This window comes from Capricornis sumatraensis, chromosome 11 (assembly GCF_032405125.1).
Source record: "Capricornis sumatraensis isolate serow.1 chromosome 11, serow.2, whole genome shotgun sequence".
NCBI classification, from domain to species: Eukaryota; Metazoa; Chordata; class Mammalia; order Artiodactyla; family Bovidae; genus Capricornis; species Capricornis sumatraensis.
The window spans coordinates 49,256,361-49,272,673 of record NC_091079.1 but is presented as its reverse complement, the minus strand read 5'-3'; the positions used below and the strand labels follow the sequence as shown (position 1 = coordinate 49,272,673).

At 43.4% G+C, this 16,313-nt stretch overlaps 1 protein-coding gene across 2 annotated transcripts in view; it reads left to right on the top strand.

Moving 5' to 3' along the window:
* PDE7A (phosphodiesterase 7A) overlaps positions 1 to 15,910 on the top strand; it is a 106,896-nt gene extending 90,986 nt beyond the window's left edge. For both annotated transcript variants that reach the window (XM_068983664.1, XM_068983665.1), the window contains exons 6-13: positions 1,868 to 1,963; positions 3,856 to 3,956; positions 5,933 to 6,064; positions 6,269 to 6,360; positions 8,677 to 8,821; positions 9,711 to 9,807; positions 10,505 to 10,585; positions 14,319 to 15,910. In XM_068983664.1, coding sequence (XP_068839765.1) covers positions 1,868 to 1,963; positions 3,856 to 3,956; positions 5,933 to 6,064; positions 6,269 to 6,360; positions 8,677 to 8,821; positions 9,711 to 9,807; positions 10,505 to 10,585; positions 14,319 to 14,527 — 953 coding nt within the window. In that variant the 3' untranslated portion in view covers positions 14,528 to 15,910. The remainder of the gene's footprint in view (positions 1 to 1,867; positions 1,964 to 3,855; positions 3,957 to 5,932; positions 6,065 to 6,268; positions 6,361 to 8,676; positions 8,822 to 9,710; positions 9,808 to 10,504; positions 10,586 to 14,318) is intronic.
* Positions 15,911 to 16,313: the final 403 nt, after the last annotated feature.

Here is a 16,313-nt window from a genome sequence, read left to right as displayed (position 1 = left end):
CTAAATATAGAGAATGAATATATATCCTTTTTTTTTAAATTGAAGTGTAATTGACATATTAGCTTGAAGTATACAATGTAGTGATTTACTGTTTGTATACACTGCAAAATAATCACCACATGGGTCTAGTCACCACACATAGAAGTTACATCTTTTTATTATGATGAGAATTTTTAAGATCTGTTATCTTAGCAGCATTCAAGTGTGCAGTACACTTTGTCCACCTCCCCACACCCTCACGTCTGGCACCCACTGATCTGTTCTCTGTATCTGTGAGCTCAGGACTTTGTTTGGGTTTAGATTCCATGTAGAGGTGAGATCATACAGCATTTGTCTTTCTCTTTCACTTGGCACAGTTCCTCAGACTCCCTCCGTTTGTGACATGAGGCAAGATTTCCTGGTTCTTATGCCTGAGTAATATCCCATTGCATACATATCACGGTTTCTTTATCCAGTCATCCATCTGTGGGCCCTTAGGTTGAGGCCATGTCTTGGCTATTGTAAATAATGCTTCAGTGAAGACGGGGCTACAGATATCTTTTTGAGATAGTGATTCCATTTCCTTCAGATATGTACCCCAAAGTAGAATTGCTCAATCAGATGTTAGTTCTGTTTTAAATTTTTTAAGGAACCTCCATTGTGTTCCATAGTGACTACACCAGCTTAAAAATCCCACCAACAGTTCACCAAGGGGTTCCCTTTTCTTCACACCCTCGCCAGCACTTGTTATCTCTTATCTTTTTGATAATAGCCATTCTGACAAGTGTGAGGTAATCCCTCGTTGTGGTTTTAATTTGCGTTTCCCTGGTGATCAGTGAACAGCTTTTCATATACCTATTGGCCACTTGTATGTCTTATTTGGAAAACCATTGATTCAGATCCTTTGCTCATTTTTTAAAAATCAGATTTTTATTTTGATTATACGTTCTGAAACATCTATGTATCTGTCCCAAGAAAAATTGTTACAGCAGTAAAAATAGGACCATAGCCTGCTTCTTCACCTGATTCTAGACCACATGGGCTCATATTTGCACCAGTAGAGTGTTACCAAAATTTGAATACATTTTTAAACTTTTCACTTCTTAAAGGTAGAAGATTTGAAATGGGTTTTTTTCTTTCTGTTTGAAGATGGTAAGTGAGGTGGTATTTAAGAGGGCTCTCTTGGCAGCCACATCCTTTCCTGTGTTGCTCATGCAGACATTGTTCCAGTTAATTTACTTTTTTTCCTCAGCCATGGGCTTCTTAACAGTTATTCAGGCAGTTTTGGATTAGGTTAGCCCAGTAGTCCTTTATCATTCTTTGTAAATATTATTACTACAAATTTTCATTGTGGAACTAGTTGGGTCTTATTTATATATATGTTTGTAAGAAACATAGATTTCTTTTGAGAATACAGAATCATGTGTTATGCTATTTTCTGGCAGTAATATATGAGCTTACACACTTTAAATATAGAGTCTATTCAATTGTTAAATAATACAGCATTTGTAGTCAAGATGCTTTGCTCTGGGACATACCTGCTTAGTTAGGGGGATGGTTGCAAGGAGGTTTTAGGTGCTTTGGGAAATTGAATTAAACTTACTCAGTGTGGATAATTTTCAGAGTTTTCTATCAATTCTAATTATTTATCATCCATTTGTTTGGTTTTTGAAAAATAAAACCCAAAAAAAGTTTTTTTCTTTGAATGGAAAAAAAGATGTGATATTTAAAACTCAGAACTGGTAAGATAAGATGTAAATTTTAGATGGACAACAGGTAGGACTTAGTACTCTTTATGTTATATATTTAAACCCTTATTTGGAAGCACAGTGTGTTGTGTTATTAATATCTTGTATTCCTACTAATGTCTCCTCTCCTTTCTTTTTAGGAAATAGTCTAGTAAGTTTAACCTTTCATTTATTTAGTCTCCATGGATTAATTGAGTACTTCCATTTAGATATGATGAAACTTCGTAGATTTTTAGGTAAGTGATTCTAACCCATTTAAGAGTAATGTATGGAAACTTGTTACCTTTTCTTTCGGTTATATCAGCTATGGCTTTAAAACTAACCACCCCAAAGTTAGTGTTTTGAAGCAACACACGTGTATGGAGCCCTGAGTCTGTGGGCTGCTGCTGGTCTGGCTGCGCTTGTTTAACGTGTCCCTGCCCAGGACACTGGATGAGCCATGTGGCAACTTCGCGGGCCTCGGCTGGGCCCTCCTCAGGGGCACTGGGCCTGACCCAGCTCAGCTCTACGTGGTCTACTGTTAAATTAAAGGGAGGCAGAGGAGTTTGGCACCATAACAGAGTCACATTAAAAACAAAAAACAGGGACTTCCCTGCTGTCCAGTGGCTAAGACTCAGTGCGCCCAATGCAGGAGGCCTGGGTTCGATCCCTGGTCAGGGAACTAGATCCCGCATGCCGCAGCTAAGATCCAGTGCAGCGAGATACAGAGAATAATTTTTTTTGAAAAATTATTTTGCAATGAGCCGAGCTTGTTCAAAGTGCAGTGGCCAGTTTTCAGGAGACCGCTGGTGCGCCCAGAGCTTGGGCTGGACGCTGGCACCTTCCCATCCACCACAAATAACCCTGTTGCCGGAGCTGGTCACAGGGGCGACCGCACCCCTGGGTGGGGAGCTGTGAGGGCCCAGTGCCATGGGTGGGGGCACCAGGGGCCTGGTGAGCTGGAGCCCCTTTGCCCACAGTCTCCCATGTCAGCCATAACTTTCTCACAAAGACAACACGACTTCTGTCCTTTCCTCACTTCTTGAAGATTAAAACCTTATGGATCTTCTCTTTTCCTGATCCATGAAATCTCTTCACAGCAACCTCCAAGGATTATTTTGACTATGTTTTAATGTGCAGAGTGATATTTAAGAACACTCTGCCAGGAAACAAATTGGGGTCTTTCACCAAGTAAATGTGTTAGAAAAAAATTAGCATAAGGATTCTTTCTTATTTTTTTAAGGAAGAAGAGAATATTTTCTTTCCTCTTAATTATCTAACTAAGAGGAGATATCTAGGACTTTTTGAAAGACTTCTAATGCATATTTATGTATAAATTATATGTCTGTAATATGTACTAACACATAAATTATAAAAGCACATACAAACATAGGTATTAACAAGAGTATTTAAAAAGCTATTTTAAAGGGTGGAATCAGAGTCAGTAGAAAGTTCCAGTGCTCTTCGCCCCTCACCACTGGGGTTGGCTCACGGTTCCGGGCACCACTGGACTGAGTGCCGGGCTGCTGGGGCCGTGGTGCAGGTTTGATGGTGGCGGGTGTGGCTGGACCCCTCATCCTCGTCTGCTTTTTCATGGTTAGCATAACTGACACTGAGCAGAGAAGCCAGATTAACAGGTCATTCTTCCCGCACTCCTAAAAAACTGATTCCAGATCCAAAACTCACCTCACTGATAAAGCATCCTGGAATCCACGCACATTCCCCAACATCTGTACTAGTATTGCATCAAAGATTTTTGCTCTCTGATGAACTCATAGTTCCTAGAACAGCACCTAGCACAATACATATTTGTTGAATGAATTGTACTGCTTTGAGTTAACTAAGAAAGTATTTTTAAAGTGAACGACAGTCAAAGGAGTTTGGCACAGTGAGATTGACATTTTAAAAGAGAAGAAAAAATAATTTTATAAATTTGACATGAATACCTTCTCATTTGAAAAGTTTCAAACGAGTTAGTCACAGTGGTGGTCATGTGAGTTCTGAAGTGGTTATCATCTCTCTGAATTGAACAGGTAGCTGATAGCCACGTGAGTAGGGTAAGTGGGAAATACATAATTGTTCCAATTTTTGCACTTGTAAGTGCCTCCTATTTGCAATTAAATTTGGGGTCTTTTTTCCTTCGATACAGTGATGATTCAAGAAGATTACCACAGTCAGAACCCTTACCACAATGCAGTCCACGCTGCCGATGTTACTCAGGCCATGCACTGTTACCTAAAAGAACCTAAGGTAAGGTGCTGGTGTTTACAGTCAGCCAGAGCCCTGAGCAAGTTCTCTTGGTTTAATTTCAAGCGCTTCCTTAAGTTAGTGATTTTGTTGTTGTTTAGTCACTCAGTCATGTCCGCCTCTTTGTGACCCCATGGACTGTAGCCCACCAGGCTCCTCTGTCCGTGGAATTCTCCAGGCAGGAATACTGGAGTGGGTTGCCATTTCCTCCTCCAGGGGATCTTCCTGACCCAGGGATTGAACCCACCTCTCCTGCATTGGCAGGCGGATTTTTTTTTTTTAACCACTGATCCACCTGGGAAGCCCTAAGTTGGAGATTTAATTAGACTCAGAAGCTTCCTTCTCAGGAATGACATGTAGCAGGATCAAGTTTGCAAATGTGGCTGTATTTTTAATCACACTTTAAGCTATAGAATCGAGGTGATTGTCGAGAGCAAGGCTGCAGAAGCCCAAGCGAAGGCCAAGGCATCCGGCTTCTCCATGCGAGTCATCTGGCGATTACACTGAGCTCCATGAGGGCAGGGATGGCATTGGGTGTCGTGTCCAGTGATGAATAGGGAGCTGTGGGACTGAAGTGGGAGACTTTACAGAACTGTCCTGGCTGTGGGGGGAGAACAGAGCAGACAAGACCAGCAACGCAGCCGCTGCCCATGAGGGGCTGTTTCTGTAGCTGTGGGGCAGGAGAGAGGTGGGCGGTTGGTGAGGTCTTTGGAAATCAGAATGAGGAGGATGTGGTGTCTGGATGCCTCTGGGGGGTGAAGTAGGAGGAGGGGTGGGTGGACACCGCCCTGAGCAGCTGTGAGGGAGAGAAGGTAGAAGAGGGGAGAGGGCCGGGGAGATGGTGAGCTGCATTGTGGATGTGTGCGGTTATGCGTGTCCCTGCCATATCCAAGTGGAGGGATCTAGTGAAGAGGTGGATGGGAGTCTGCAGTAAAACAGAGAAGTCAGAGTTGGGGGTCATCAGCCATAGATGTAATGGAAGCCGTGTTTGCTCATGGACGTTTCCTGTTCTAGAGCTGATGAAATTACATCCGCCCACCCTTAGGCCTGCTTCTAGACTCCTCTCCCCTGGGGTCTTTGTTCCAGCTAGATGTTGGGAGGGAAGCAGGCTGACAGGGCCAGTTTGTGCTAGTTGATGCCAACTCTGAGAATACAGCCACGTGGGTGCCACTCTTCTGGTTTTTCAAGAGATCGTGGAATATGTGAAATACCCCAGTTAAAAAACGCCGATTTTATTGTGGCATCATTCATATACAGTGATAAAATGGATACGTTTTATGCATGTACACCCAGCTGCCCCAATTTTTAAATTAAACTGTAAAAAAATACTCTGGAGGAAAAAAAAAAAAACAAACCTCTGGGCCAAGCCTAAAGTTTCTCTTTGACCGTCTTGTGGGAGAAATTGGTACTTCACCACTACACAGCCAGGAAAGTGGACCATTGGAACTAAGTGTTGCATTCCAGGGGACCTGAGCAGGTGTGGGGGTAAACCTGGTCCACGGGCTGTGGGGCCTCAGCCTCCCGCTGGCCACGCCCAGCCAGAAGCCAGGGCTGCGGAGCGGAGGGCAGCAGTGCCGGGCACCAGAGGGGAGAGTGTGCAGGCGAGCACGGACACGTCTGGCAGTGGTGACGTGAAACGCTTTTTGCCGGTGTAGCCCTGATCATCCTTCTTTCAAACACTTTTCACCATGAACATACTCGAAAAGATGATTTATACTTCAGCTGTCATCTTAGTTACACTTGTTCCAAATGAAGCCGTGTAAGGGTGAGCCGGGCCCGTGACCTCCCCACGGGCGAGGGACTGCATCATGCCATGCCTCCCGCCAGGGGTGAGAGTGGACAACACGTGGCAGGCACGCCTTGGCCTGGACGGACAGTCAGAGAAACGTGAGGGGAGGAGGCCGATTTAGAACAGCTGTTGTCATGGTACAGTTTGTGGCAGACACGTCTGTAATCAGTTATTCCTTGCCACCGTCTAGCTTGCCAACTCTGTAACTCCTTGGGACGTCTTGCTGAGCTTAATTGCAGCTGCCACTCATGATCTGGATCATCCAGGTGTTAATCAACCTTTCCTCATTAAAACTAACCATTACCTGGCAACTTTATACAAGGTGAGTGCAAGTTCTTCCTCCAAGTTTAATCTTGTATTCTAGAAAATGGGTCATGTTTTAGAGGAGTGAAAGTAAATCGGTTCTCAATGAATGCTAGAATTTTAACCAGCCTGATATTACTTAGAAACATTGCTTTATGTTCAGAAAGACTTACCCTTTGCTAATTCAGATCTGCCCTTTTTAAATTTTTTTTTTTTTTGGTAGAATACCTCAGTTCTGGAAAATCACCACTGGAGATCTGCAGTGGGGTTATTGAGAGAATCCGGTTTATTCTCACATATGCCATTAGAGAGCAGGTAGGTTAAGATAAAATTAATTAGTTATGAACTGTGGATATTAAGTTGGAAAGCAGTTATTTAAAGTTTTTAAGATTATGTTGTTATATTCAGGTATTCCACAATTTGGGGGTGAAAATGAAAGTCGCTTAGCTGTGTCTCTTTGCAACCGCATGGACTGTAGCCTACCAGGCTCTTCTGTCCATGGGATTCTCCAGGCAAGAATACTGGAGTGGGTAGCCATTCCCTTCTCCAGGGGATCTTCCTGACCCAGGGATCGAACCCAGGTCTCCCACATTGCAGGTGGATTCTTTACTATCTGAGCCACCAGGGAAGCCCTAATTTGGGGTTAATTATCTTATTTTACAAATTTGCATCAAAATTTTAGTAATTTACACCTATTCTGAAACACAGTCAGTAGCATTTTTTTTTCAGTGAATTTTTATGAAGGATCAATCCACAGATACTATAAAATGCATTCCAGATAAACAGTGGCTCAGGCATGTTTACCTCTTATTTATGTAAATAGAGTTACGTATTTCCATTTTACACTCTTGAATAAAATCTTAGTGTAAAGGTAAATTGGATAGAAAGTAAACATTCTGTATAAGAAATAGATTCATTAAAATCTGTTTTAGGAAAAGTAATGAAGAGAAAGAATGGAAAACCTAATATTTTTTTTTTAGACATCAGTGTCATTTGATGTCAAGCAGACCATTTGAGCCGGGCTTCCCAGGTGGCTCAGTGGTAAAGAACCCACCTGCCAATGCAGGAGACACAGGTTTGATCCCTGGGTCAGGAAGGTCCCCTGTAGGAGGAAATGGCAACCCACTCTAGTATTCTTGCCTGAAGAATTCCACAGACAGAGGAGCTTCCAGGGCTATAGTCCATAGGCTCTCAAAGAGTTGGACACGACTGGATGACTGAACAACTAAGCGCGTGTACACACACACACACGCGCGCGCACACACACACACACCATTTGAAAAGCTAACAAAAAGCACTAACGTAAAAGAGCCCGATACGGTGGTATTGTCAACAGAATCTTGTCATTGGTCCACCAACAAAAGCTTTTAATGGTGTCTCATCCCGAGAAGGTGACCTGGGGAAACGGTGTCAGTGGATATCAACTGCCTAATTCTGGAGAAAGGGGAGCATAAAAATGTGTTAGGATGTCAAGGTTTAAGTTACTGTCACTGCTCTTTCTTTTTTCTTTCCCTTTCTCAATTTAAAAAAACTTTATAAAACAATGGTTTTTGGTAATGATCATAAGAAAAAAGGTGGGCTTAAAAAAATTTAAGTCTGTATCCATGGCTGCCATTTGGAGTTTGACGGTACTTCTGGTAAGTAAAATTGTTTCTTGTTGTCGTACAAATATATAAAAACTATTTACCACCATATACTAACTGGTGTTAGTATATATAAATGCTCTTTTTCTTGAATAAAATGGATTAAATTACTCGCTTTATTATTTCCTTTTTATCATGTTTTGCATTTGATGTTAACCCTGTTGAATTCTCGTATTTATTTCAAATAAAAAGTGAAAATCAGGAATACTACACAGTCGCATCCTTTTATGTCTTCTTTAGGGTTTTATTTAATATTCGATATTGTGAGCTTTTTAATCTATAATGATCAGCTCTTTACTGATCATTGTACAAAGAAAACATTGGTGATGGCCCATTGAAACAAAAGGAATTTTTAAACATTCTTCCTATTTGACTTGAGAAAGCTTTTTAGATGATATATTTGTTATCTGTATTAACATATTACATTTTCCCTTCCAGAAAATTTGAATAGTCTTACAGATAATTGATTCTTGAATTTGGCTTGGAAAATATAATTGAATCTAAACTTTATTGCATTGCTTGGTGGAGTTTCATTAGGGTTTACTCAGACATATTTTCTCATGTCTGCAGAAGTCAGTAGTCGAATAGTCCGTTTTTCCTCCATCTGACCCTCCTCCTGCATCTCAAGCACCAACAAAGAATCCAAGGTTGTTCCCTACATTACAGCAAAAAATTTTCTCAAGCAACATGTCAATTGTACATAGACTTTTTTTTTTAAGGCATATAATTCCACCTTAAGGCTTTCCTTTCAGAGTGTTTGCCGAGTGATATTTTCCTACCAGCTCTCTTGGTCTTGGTTTGACCATTTTAGTAGGTTTTTAAAATGTGTTCCTTAAAACCCATGTTTTGTGGTAGGTTAAAAGTTGAATGGCAGAATATCTTAGAGCTCAGTAAAGCTTTCTGAATATTAAGATTAAGGGAAAAATAATTAAAAAGTAGCTATTCAACTGAAAGCCTTGTATTTCTCTGTCTGTTTCTCTACTTCCAGACAACAGATGGAGGCTCAGATAGGCGCTCTGATACTGGCCACAGACATCAGCCGCCAGAATGAATACTTGTCCTTGTTTCGGGCCCATCTGGATAAGGGCGATCTACATCTGGAAGATGCCAGGCATAGGCACTTGGTCTTACAGGTAAAATGTGGCCTGGAAAAAGTCTATTTCTAGGGCAGATGGTTAGAATAAAAATGAAATATTCTCATGTAGTTCTGAGTGGTTAAATCTTGAGAGCAAGCTGTGGTCTGCAAAGCGTCGCCCAAGGCTGTGCAGGAAAGGTCCATCAGTTTTGTCTTTTTCACACTTGAGATTTCTGACAAAAACAGTGTTTACAAGATGCGGTACCAGTCAACAGTAGCAGCTTTTTTTTGTTGTTACATTTTTTGACTGTGCTGCATAGCACACAGGATCTCAGTTCCCTGAACAGGAATTGACCTTGTGCCCCTGCATTGGATGCACAGAGTCTTAACCACTGGATGGCCAGAGAAGCCCCAACAGCATTTTAACAAGTTCTCACATATGAAAAATGAGAAATGACTGATTGGTTTGTAGCTTTCTGATTAATACAGTTCTGTGTTAGCTCTCTGGAATTATCAAGCATGTTCGGCACCTCTATAAAATGATTGCTATAACTAACACTGTCATAAACTCAGTGTGAAAATGAAAGTCGCTCAGTTGTACCCCAACTCTTTTCATCCCCATGGACACCATCAGGCGTCTTCTGTCCATGGGATTCTCCAGGCAGGAACACTGGAGTGGGTTGCCATTTCCTTCTCCAAGGGATCTTCTTGACCCAAGGATCGAGTCTGCTGCAGACTGGCGTCTGCTGCATTGGAGGCAGATTCTTTACCGTCTGAGCCACCAGGAAAGCCCCAAACTCAGTGTAAAGGATAATAGATGTCCTATTGCAACATTTTCTTTTTCTGTTTTAAGGTGTCCTTTTCCCCGCTATCAGAGTATATTTAAACTTAGTACGTTTGAAATTTTACTCTTTTTCTTAAGACAGTTTCAATATTTTGCTTGCTAGATGGCTTTGAAGTGTGCCGATATTTGTAACCCGTGTCGGACCTGGGAATTAAGCAAGCAGTGGAGTGAAAAAGTAACAGAGGAATTCTTCCATCAAGGCAAGTTACAGTGTTGAATATTGAGTGATCACTTGTCCATTTCATTTTTTAGCATCATATGAATAAGATAACTTAGGCAATTAAAATAACTTAGAATAACTGCTAGACAGCTGTAGAGTCTAGCAGTAGGTGCCTGATACTTTTAGTGACAGTTCACAATAGATGGACGTAGAACCAATAATGCACAAATTGCGGACCTGTTTGAAAACATCAGCAGTTATCTTTTGAATTGATCTGGTGTGTGTGCATTTATGAATAGACGTAGAGCAAGTTTGAAAGTTTTGCTGTACAGGATTGTCCTGCCCTTGCTCCATCCTTGTCCCGTGTGAAGGGTATGGCCATAGGACATACTTTGTGAATTAAGGCCAGAAAGATAAAGATCTTCATTCCATGCGTCTTCCTTTTAGAAATCTGAAGTTTTAAACTAAAACACTGTGACAGAATTATAATCCTGGGATAACATCTAGTTAAGTTTTCCACCCTCTCCATTTGAAATAGGTTATCAGCTTGGCAACCTTTTCTATGTGTGAATAACTTAAAATTTAAAAAAGAACTAATATAGAAGGAGTCCTCTCATGAGGATTAAGTATGTTACATTTTTCCTAAGGAATTTACAGGTAAGATGAAGACTTTAATTATATTTTTAACCAATAAGGTATATTCCACATAAAGAATTCTCTCTTTTTTAAATTTCTAGGAGATATAGAAAAAAAGTATCATTTGGGTGTGAGTCCACTCTGTGATCGTCAGACTGAATCAATTGCCAACATCCAGATTGGTAACTATACATACTCAGATATAACTGGTTTTTAAAATGCCATTCACCTTAATTTTGTCAAGAAGAGTGGTACATCTGAAATATAAATATTAAAATGCTTATTTCTAATTTTTAAATAATTTAAGAAATCTTATTCCTGGATTTTTTTTTTTTTTGACCCTTGTAATTTACTCTCATTTGATTTTAGTTGGTAAAAAGCAGAGCCAGGGCTTCCCGGATGGTCCAGTGGTTAAGAATCTGCCTTCCACTGCGGGGGACACAGATCTGATCCCTGGTTGGGAAAGATCCCATGGCAGGCCTGTGTGCCACAGCCACTGAGCCCGTGTGCCACAGCCACTGAGCCTGTGTGCCTAGAGCCCCTGCTCTGCAATGACAGAAGTCAGTCGCTGCAGCGAGGAGCCTGCACACTAGAGAAAGCCCGTGAGCAGCAAAGGAGACCCAGCACAGCCAGAAATTAAGTAGTTAAGAAGCAGAGCAGGTTACAGTAACTTTCTGTTCTAAAATGGAAAGAATAGGAACCTCCCTGGTGGTCCAGTGGTTAAGAATCTCCCTGCCAGTGTAGGGGACACAGGTTTGATCTCTGGAAGATCCCACATGCTGTGGGGCAACAGAGCCCATGCGCCTGCTCTCTGCAACTAGAGAAGAGCCCATGCATAGCAATGAAGATCCAGTGCAGCAACCCCCTCCCCAGCCTCCACCCCCCAAAAAAGAAAGAAACTCTCATTCTGGAACCACTAGACCCGATTGCCAGCGAACACGCGCGACCTCAGGCTCTTCGGCGCCACCTGCTGGTTGAAGCCAACTCCGCAGCACTGCGCACAGGCCACTGGAACCTGGCCTCAAGTCGTCTCCCCAGCACCCGCCCTCTCATTTACCTTCAGCAACTTGGTAAATGAGAGTTGTGGCTCCGCACAGCCACAACCGTGTGAAGGCAGAAGTCCCAAGCACGTGGGCTGTCCTGGGACAGTTAAGTGGACTCACAAGTGGCTGGGCAACTCCTGACTCAGAGCCACCCAAGACAAGCGCTGCTGGGCTCCTCCTCTTCCAGTTTGCCCAGTTTATGCAGTTAGCAGGTGGTGGGCTTTGCGACCTCAAATCCTAAGGGAAAGTGAGGCTTGGAAAGAATCTCCTTCTAGGGTAAGTCAGGGAACTGTTAGAATAAACTTAGTGCTAAGCAGCAGTTGCCCGGAGCCAGCGTGTGGTCAGTACACAGAAGTCATGTGGAGTCGATAGGTTTTCTTCTGTGATAGGAGCCCTGGGTCTGTCGTGTACTGGGTGAGAGTGAGGCACGTGACCCGGCGCCCTGTGGTGTCTGGGACAAGAAGAGAGGGGCACGTGGACAGGGACAATTAAGTGGATTCAACAAGTGGCGGGACTGCTCGTGAGTCCAGGGTGCCTCCCGGCTGTGTCTGTGGCCCCAGCCTGGGTACTGTTACTGGGTGCTTAAGACCTCAAAGAACCCCAGGGAACAGAGAGCCTGGAGAAACAGCTAGTCTGTTGGATGGGAGAGACGGGAAGCAGATGCTCTCAGCCGGTTGGAATGGTGGGAGAATCAAAGAACAGGGATCCAGGTCTTCCAGTGGTTAAGAATTTGCCTGCCAGTGCAACAGGAGAAGCCACTGCAATGAGAAGCCCACACACCACAACTAAAGAAAAGCCTGCGTGGCAACGAAGACCCAGCACAGCCACAAATTTGTTTTTTTAAAAAAAACTTTTTTTGAGGCTGAATGCTATTGCATTTTTTAAAAAGAAAATGGATCCTGTGAAACCAGTAGTAATAAGGTCCTACATTTGGGCACAAGACCCCAGCTGCTCATGACCTGACTACGGCACCTAGAAAAAGATGGGGCTCCGGGCACAGGTTCAGCCAGACCCAGGGGTATGAGGGTGGCTGCTGCCAGAGGCTGAAATGCTCTCTCACCACAGTGGTGATGTTTTTCTCGTGTCCTGTCTCTCCTCACCAGAACTTTCCTGGTGGCAGGCACATCTCTACTATTCACTGCTGAGCCCTGGCCATCCCAAAGCAGTGCCTGGCATAGAGTAGGTTCTCAGTTAACACGTGTGGAGGAGATGGGAGACACGGAAGAAAGCCATGTTTCCAGTATCGTCACTGCTACTTCAGAGATCAGAATTGGTACACTTAAAATTCAACCATCAGACCATATATGACTTTCTGATTAAAAGTAGTGGGTACAAACTGCTTTATTTCCATGACATTAAAAATAAATATATTATTTGGCTGCACCAGGTCTTAATTGTAGGATCTTCAGTCTTCATTACAACATGTGGGATCTTGACTCGCACCGTGCAAACTCTTGGTTGTGGCATGCGGGATCTACTGCCCTGACCAGGGCTCGAAGCCAGGCCTTCGGTATTGGGAGCACAGACCAGCAGGGAAGTCCCACCAGTGAGATTTTCTTATTGGCTAAGTGGACCATGTGTAGTTTGTGGTCCATAGAGTCTTTCCCTGAGAAGAAAGTTTTAGAGATGAAAAAAATTTTTAAACTGTTAACAGTGATAGAATTTGAATGTGTATTTTCATGTCTTCGATCAAAAGTTTAGGAAGATGATGTTATGTTTGCTTTTGTTAAGGTGTTTCCTAGGAGGCTTCTTTCACCCTGTGTAAGATACTTCCCTGGTGACTCAGACGGTAAGGCGTCTGTCTACAATGCGAGAGACCCGGGTTCGATCCCTGGGTCGGGAAGATCCCCTGGAGAAGGAAATGGCAATCCACTCCAGTACTATTGCCTGGAAAATCCCATGGACAGAGGAGCCTGGTAGGCTACAGTCCATGGGGTCGCAAAGAGTCAGACACGACTAAGCGACTTCACTTAAGATACTGGGTAGTATTATTAAGTCAGATACAGTGTGGGCTCGAGTACTGTGTAACCCAGAGATGCAGACTGTCCTGAAATCACCTTTCCTTTTCTGACTCTGAATTAAGGGAGATCGGTTGTATGAGCTGTCCATGAAATAGGCCCTAGTACACTTCCAGTATTCACTTTAATGGTTTATATTCATCTTTGTTCTTCTTAGACTCGTACTTGGTGTCGTGATGTTGTTTAGTTGCTAAGTAGTGTCTGACTCTTGGTGACCCCATGGGCTGTAACATGCCAGGCTCCTCTCCATGGGATTTCCCAGGCAAGGATACTGGAGCGGGTTGCCATTTCTTCCTTCAGGAGATCTTCGCAACCCAGGTCTCCTGCACTGGCAGGCAGATTGTTTATCACCAGGCCACCAGGGAAGCCATGGTGTCGTGAGTTTTGGCTTTATAAATTCCTAGGTATCAAGACATAGAAGCCGCCCTGTGCTGGTGACAGGGGTGATGATCTCCCCCCACTGATGGCAGAGCTGCTGCACCTGGCTCCGGTCTCGTCACCCGCAGCCCAGGAGATCCCCTTAGCTCTAGTGGTCTTGCGGGAACCAGCCCTCGGACCCGCTGAGCCCTGCTCCAGGGCCACCACAGTTTTGCTGAAGCATTAATAGAAGGATGTGGTTCTGTGCAGCTGAGAGGGATCATCAGAAGAGGTGTGCTGCGTTTGTCAGCTCACCTCCACTCCAAGTTTCATTACGTTGCTTGCTTAGATTCTTCGAGAAGGTATGTAAATTTTCACACACGTCTAGAAAAATAAGAGCTAGATAGTACTGGAGTAGGACTTGAGAGAGTAAACTCTGTATTAACATTTGAAAGTTTCAGAACACGCACAGAGGCCTTTTCTCCTTGTTTTCTCAGGTTTTATGACCTATCTCGTGGAGCCTCTGTTCACGGAATGGGCCCGGTTCTCCAACACCAGGCTGTCCCAGACGATGCTCGGACACGTGGGGCTGAACAAAGCCAGCTGGAAGGGACTGCAGAGAGAGCAGCCGAGCAGCGAGGACACTGATGCTGCGTTCGAGGAGTTGAGCTCACAGTTATTACCTCAGGAAAACCGGTTACCCTAAACCCCAGAACCAGTGGGCAGACGCCTCCTAGAGGTTGTTAGAAATGTGAAACGGGGTCTTGAGGTGAGAGAACTTACTCTTGACTGCCAAGGGAAATGAATGATGCCAGCATTATTTATTTCCAAGATTTCCTCTGTTGGATCATTTGAACCCACTTGTTAACGACAAGACCCGAACCTACAGCAATATGCATTTGGCTTTTCGTGGGAGACCTTGAAGAGGCAGCGCCTGGCAGGAGCGAAATGGAGGGAGTAAGCGAGGAAGTTTTTGCAGGAAGAATTGCAGTGGCCCATGTGCTCTTCGAAGCATCATCGTGAAGCTTGAACTGAAGCCTTCAGCAGAAATCTTCGGAATTTAACCAGCTTGATGCAAACAGTGTGTTTCTGTACCTTCCACTGGTTCTCTCGGAGAAAATGGAAATGTGAAGTGCCCAGTGTCTGCACCTCTGGCAGGACTCAATGTTTACAAACCAACTCTTGAAATATTGGTTCTCAATTTGCCTTGGAGCATGATTGTGAAGGAACCACTAAGAATTCTGAAGATCAAACCTAGAACTGCAGCTCTTTCTCCCCCTCCCCCAGTTTGCCTTTCTTTTTCTTCGGATGCCACCAAAGCCTCCCATTTGCTCTGGTTTTATTTCATGCACTGGAAACTGAGCATTTATCATAGAGTGCCGCCGAGCTTTCACTCCAGTGCTGTTTGGCAATGCAATTTTTTTTTTAACTTTGGTTTTTAATTTGGGGCGGGCGGGGCAGAACCCCAGTGTCCTAGCTGTATGATGATTCCGCGGTGAAGACATTGCATGTTGTCTTCACTACTGTACACTTGACCTGCACATGCAAGAAAACAAACAAAAGGTGGAATGTTTAAAACACCATAATCAGCTCAGGGTATTGCCAATCTGAAATAAAGTGGGATGGGCCAGTGTGTCCTTCAGAGCAAGGGTACTAAAGTCCTCTCGCTGCAGGGAGTGAGAGGTATGTCGTGTGTGTGTGGATGTGTGTTTGGGGCACGCTCGTGCATGTGTGACTGTGCATGTGTTCTATTTATCCACATGGCAAGGATCGGAGATGTTGGCTTTTATTTATTATTGTAGAATGTGACGTAGTGAGCAGCCACACGTGGGAGGGGAAGGGAGGTCAGCCGTGAGAGATGATGGCTCCAGATGCCAGATGCCTTAACTATGCACCAAGCTAAGTGACCAAACTTCTTGTTTTGATTTGAAAAAAAGTGCATTGTTTTCTCGTCCCTCCCTTTGACGAAACGTTCCCCTTCGACGGGCCTTTTGATGTGAACAGATGTTTTCTAGGACAAAAAAAAAAATCTAAGGACTAATTTTAAATTTAACAAACATTCCACTTTTGTAATTTGTTTTAAATTGTTTCATGTATAGTAAGCACAACTGTAATCTAGTTTTAAGAGAAACCGGTGCTTTCTTTTAGTTCAATTGTATTTCCCTTGTTACTGTAAAAGACTGTTTATTAATTATGTTTACAGTTTGTTGCAACAGCCATTTTCTTGGGAGAAAGCTTGAGTGTAAAGCCATTTGTAAAAGGCTTTGCCAGACTCATTTTAATATGTGCCTGTTGCTGTTCACTTTTGATGAATAAAACCTATCTTTTCACATTTTTATCTTTGATATTTACCTTATAAGTCAATCTGTGGGAAAGGATAAGGCAGTTACCAGGAAAACTAAGCGTCCACTTCTCGATTCTTGCACTGGCTCACAGGACACTTGTTCAGGTGTCGCTGGGTGCAGGTATCATCCTGTGGGCTCACCTGTCAC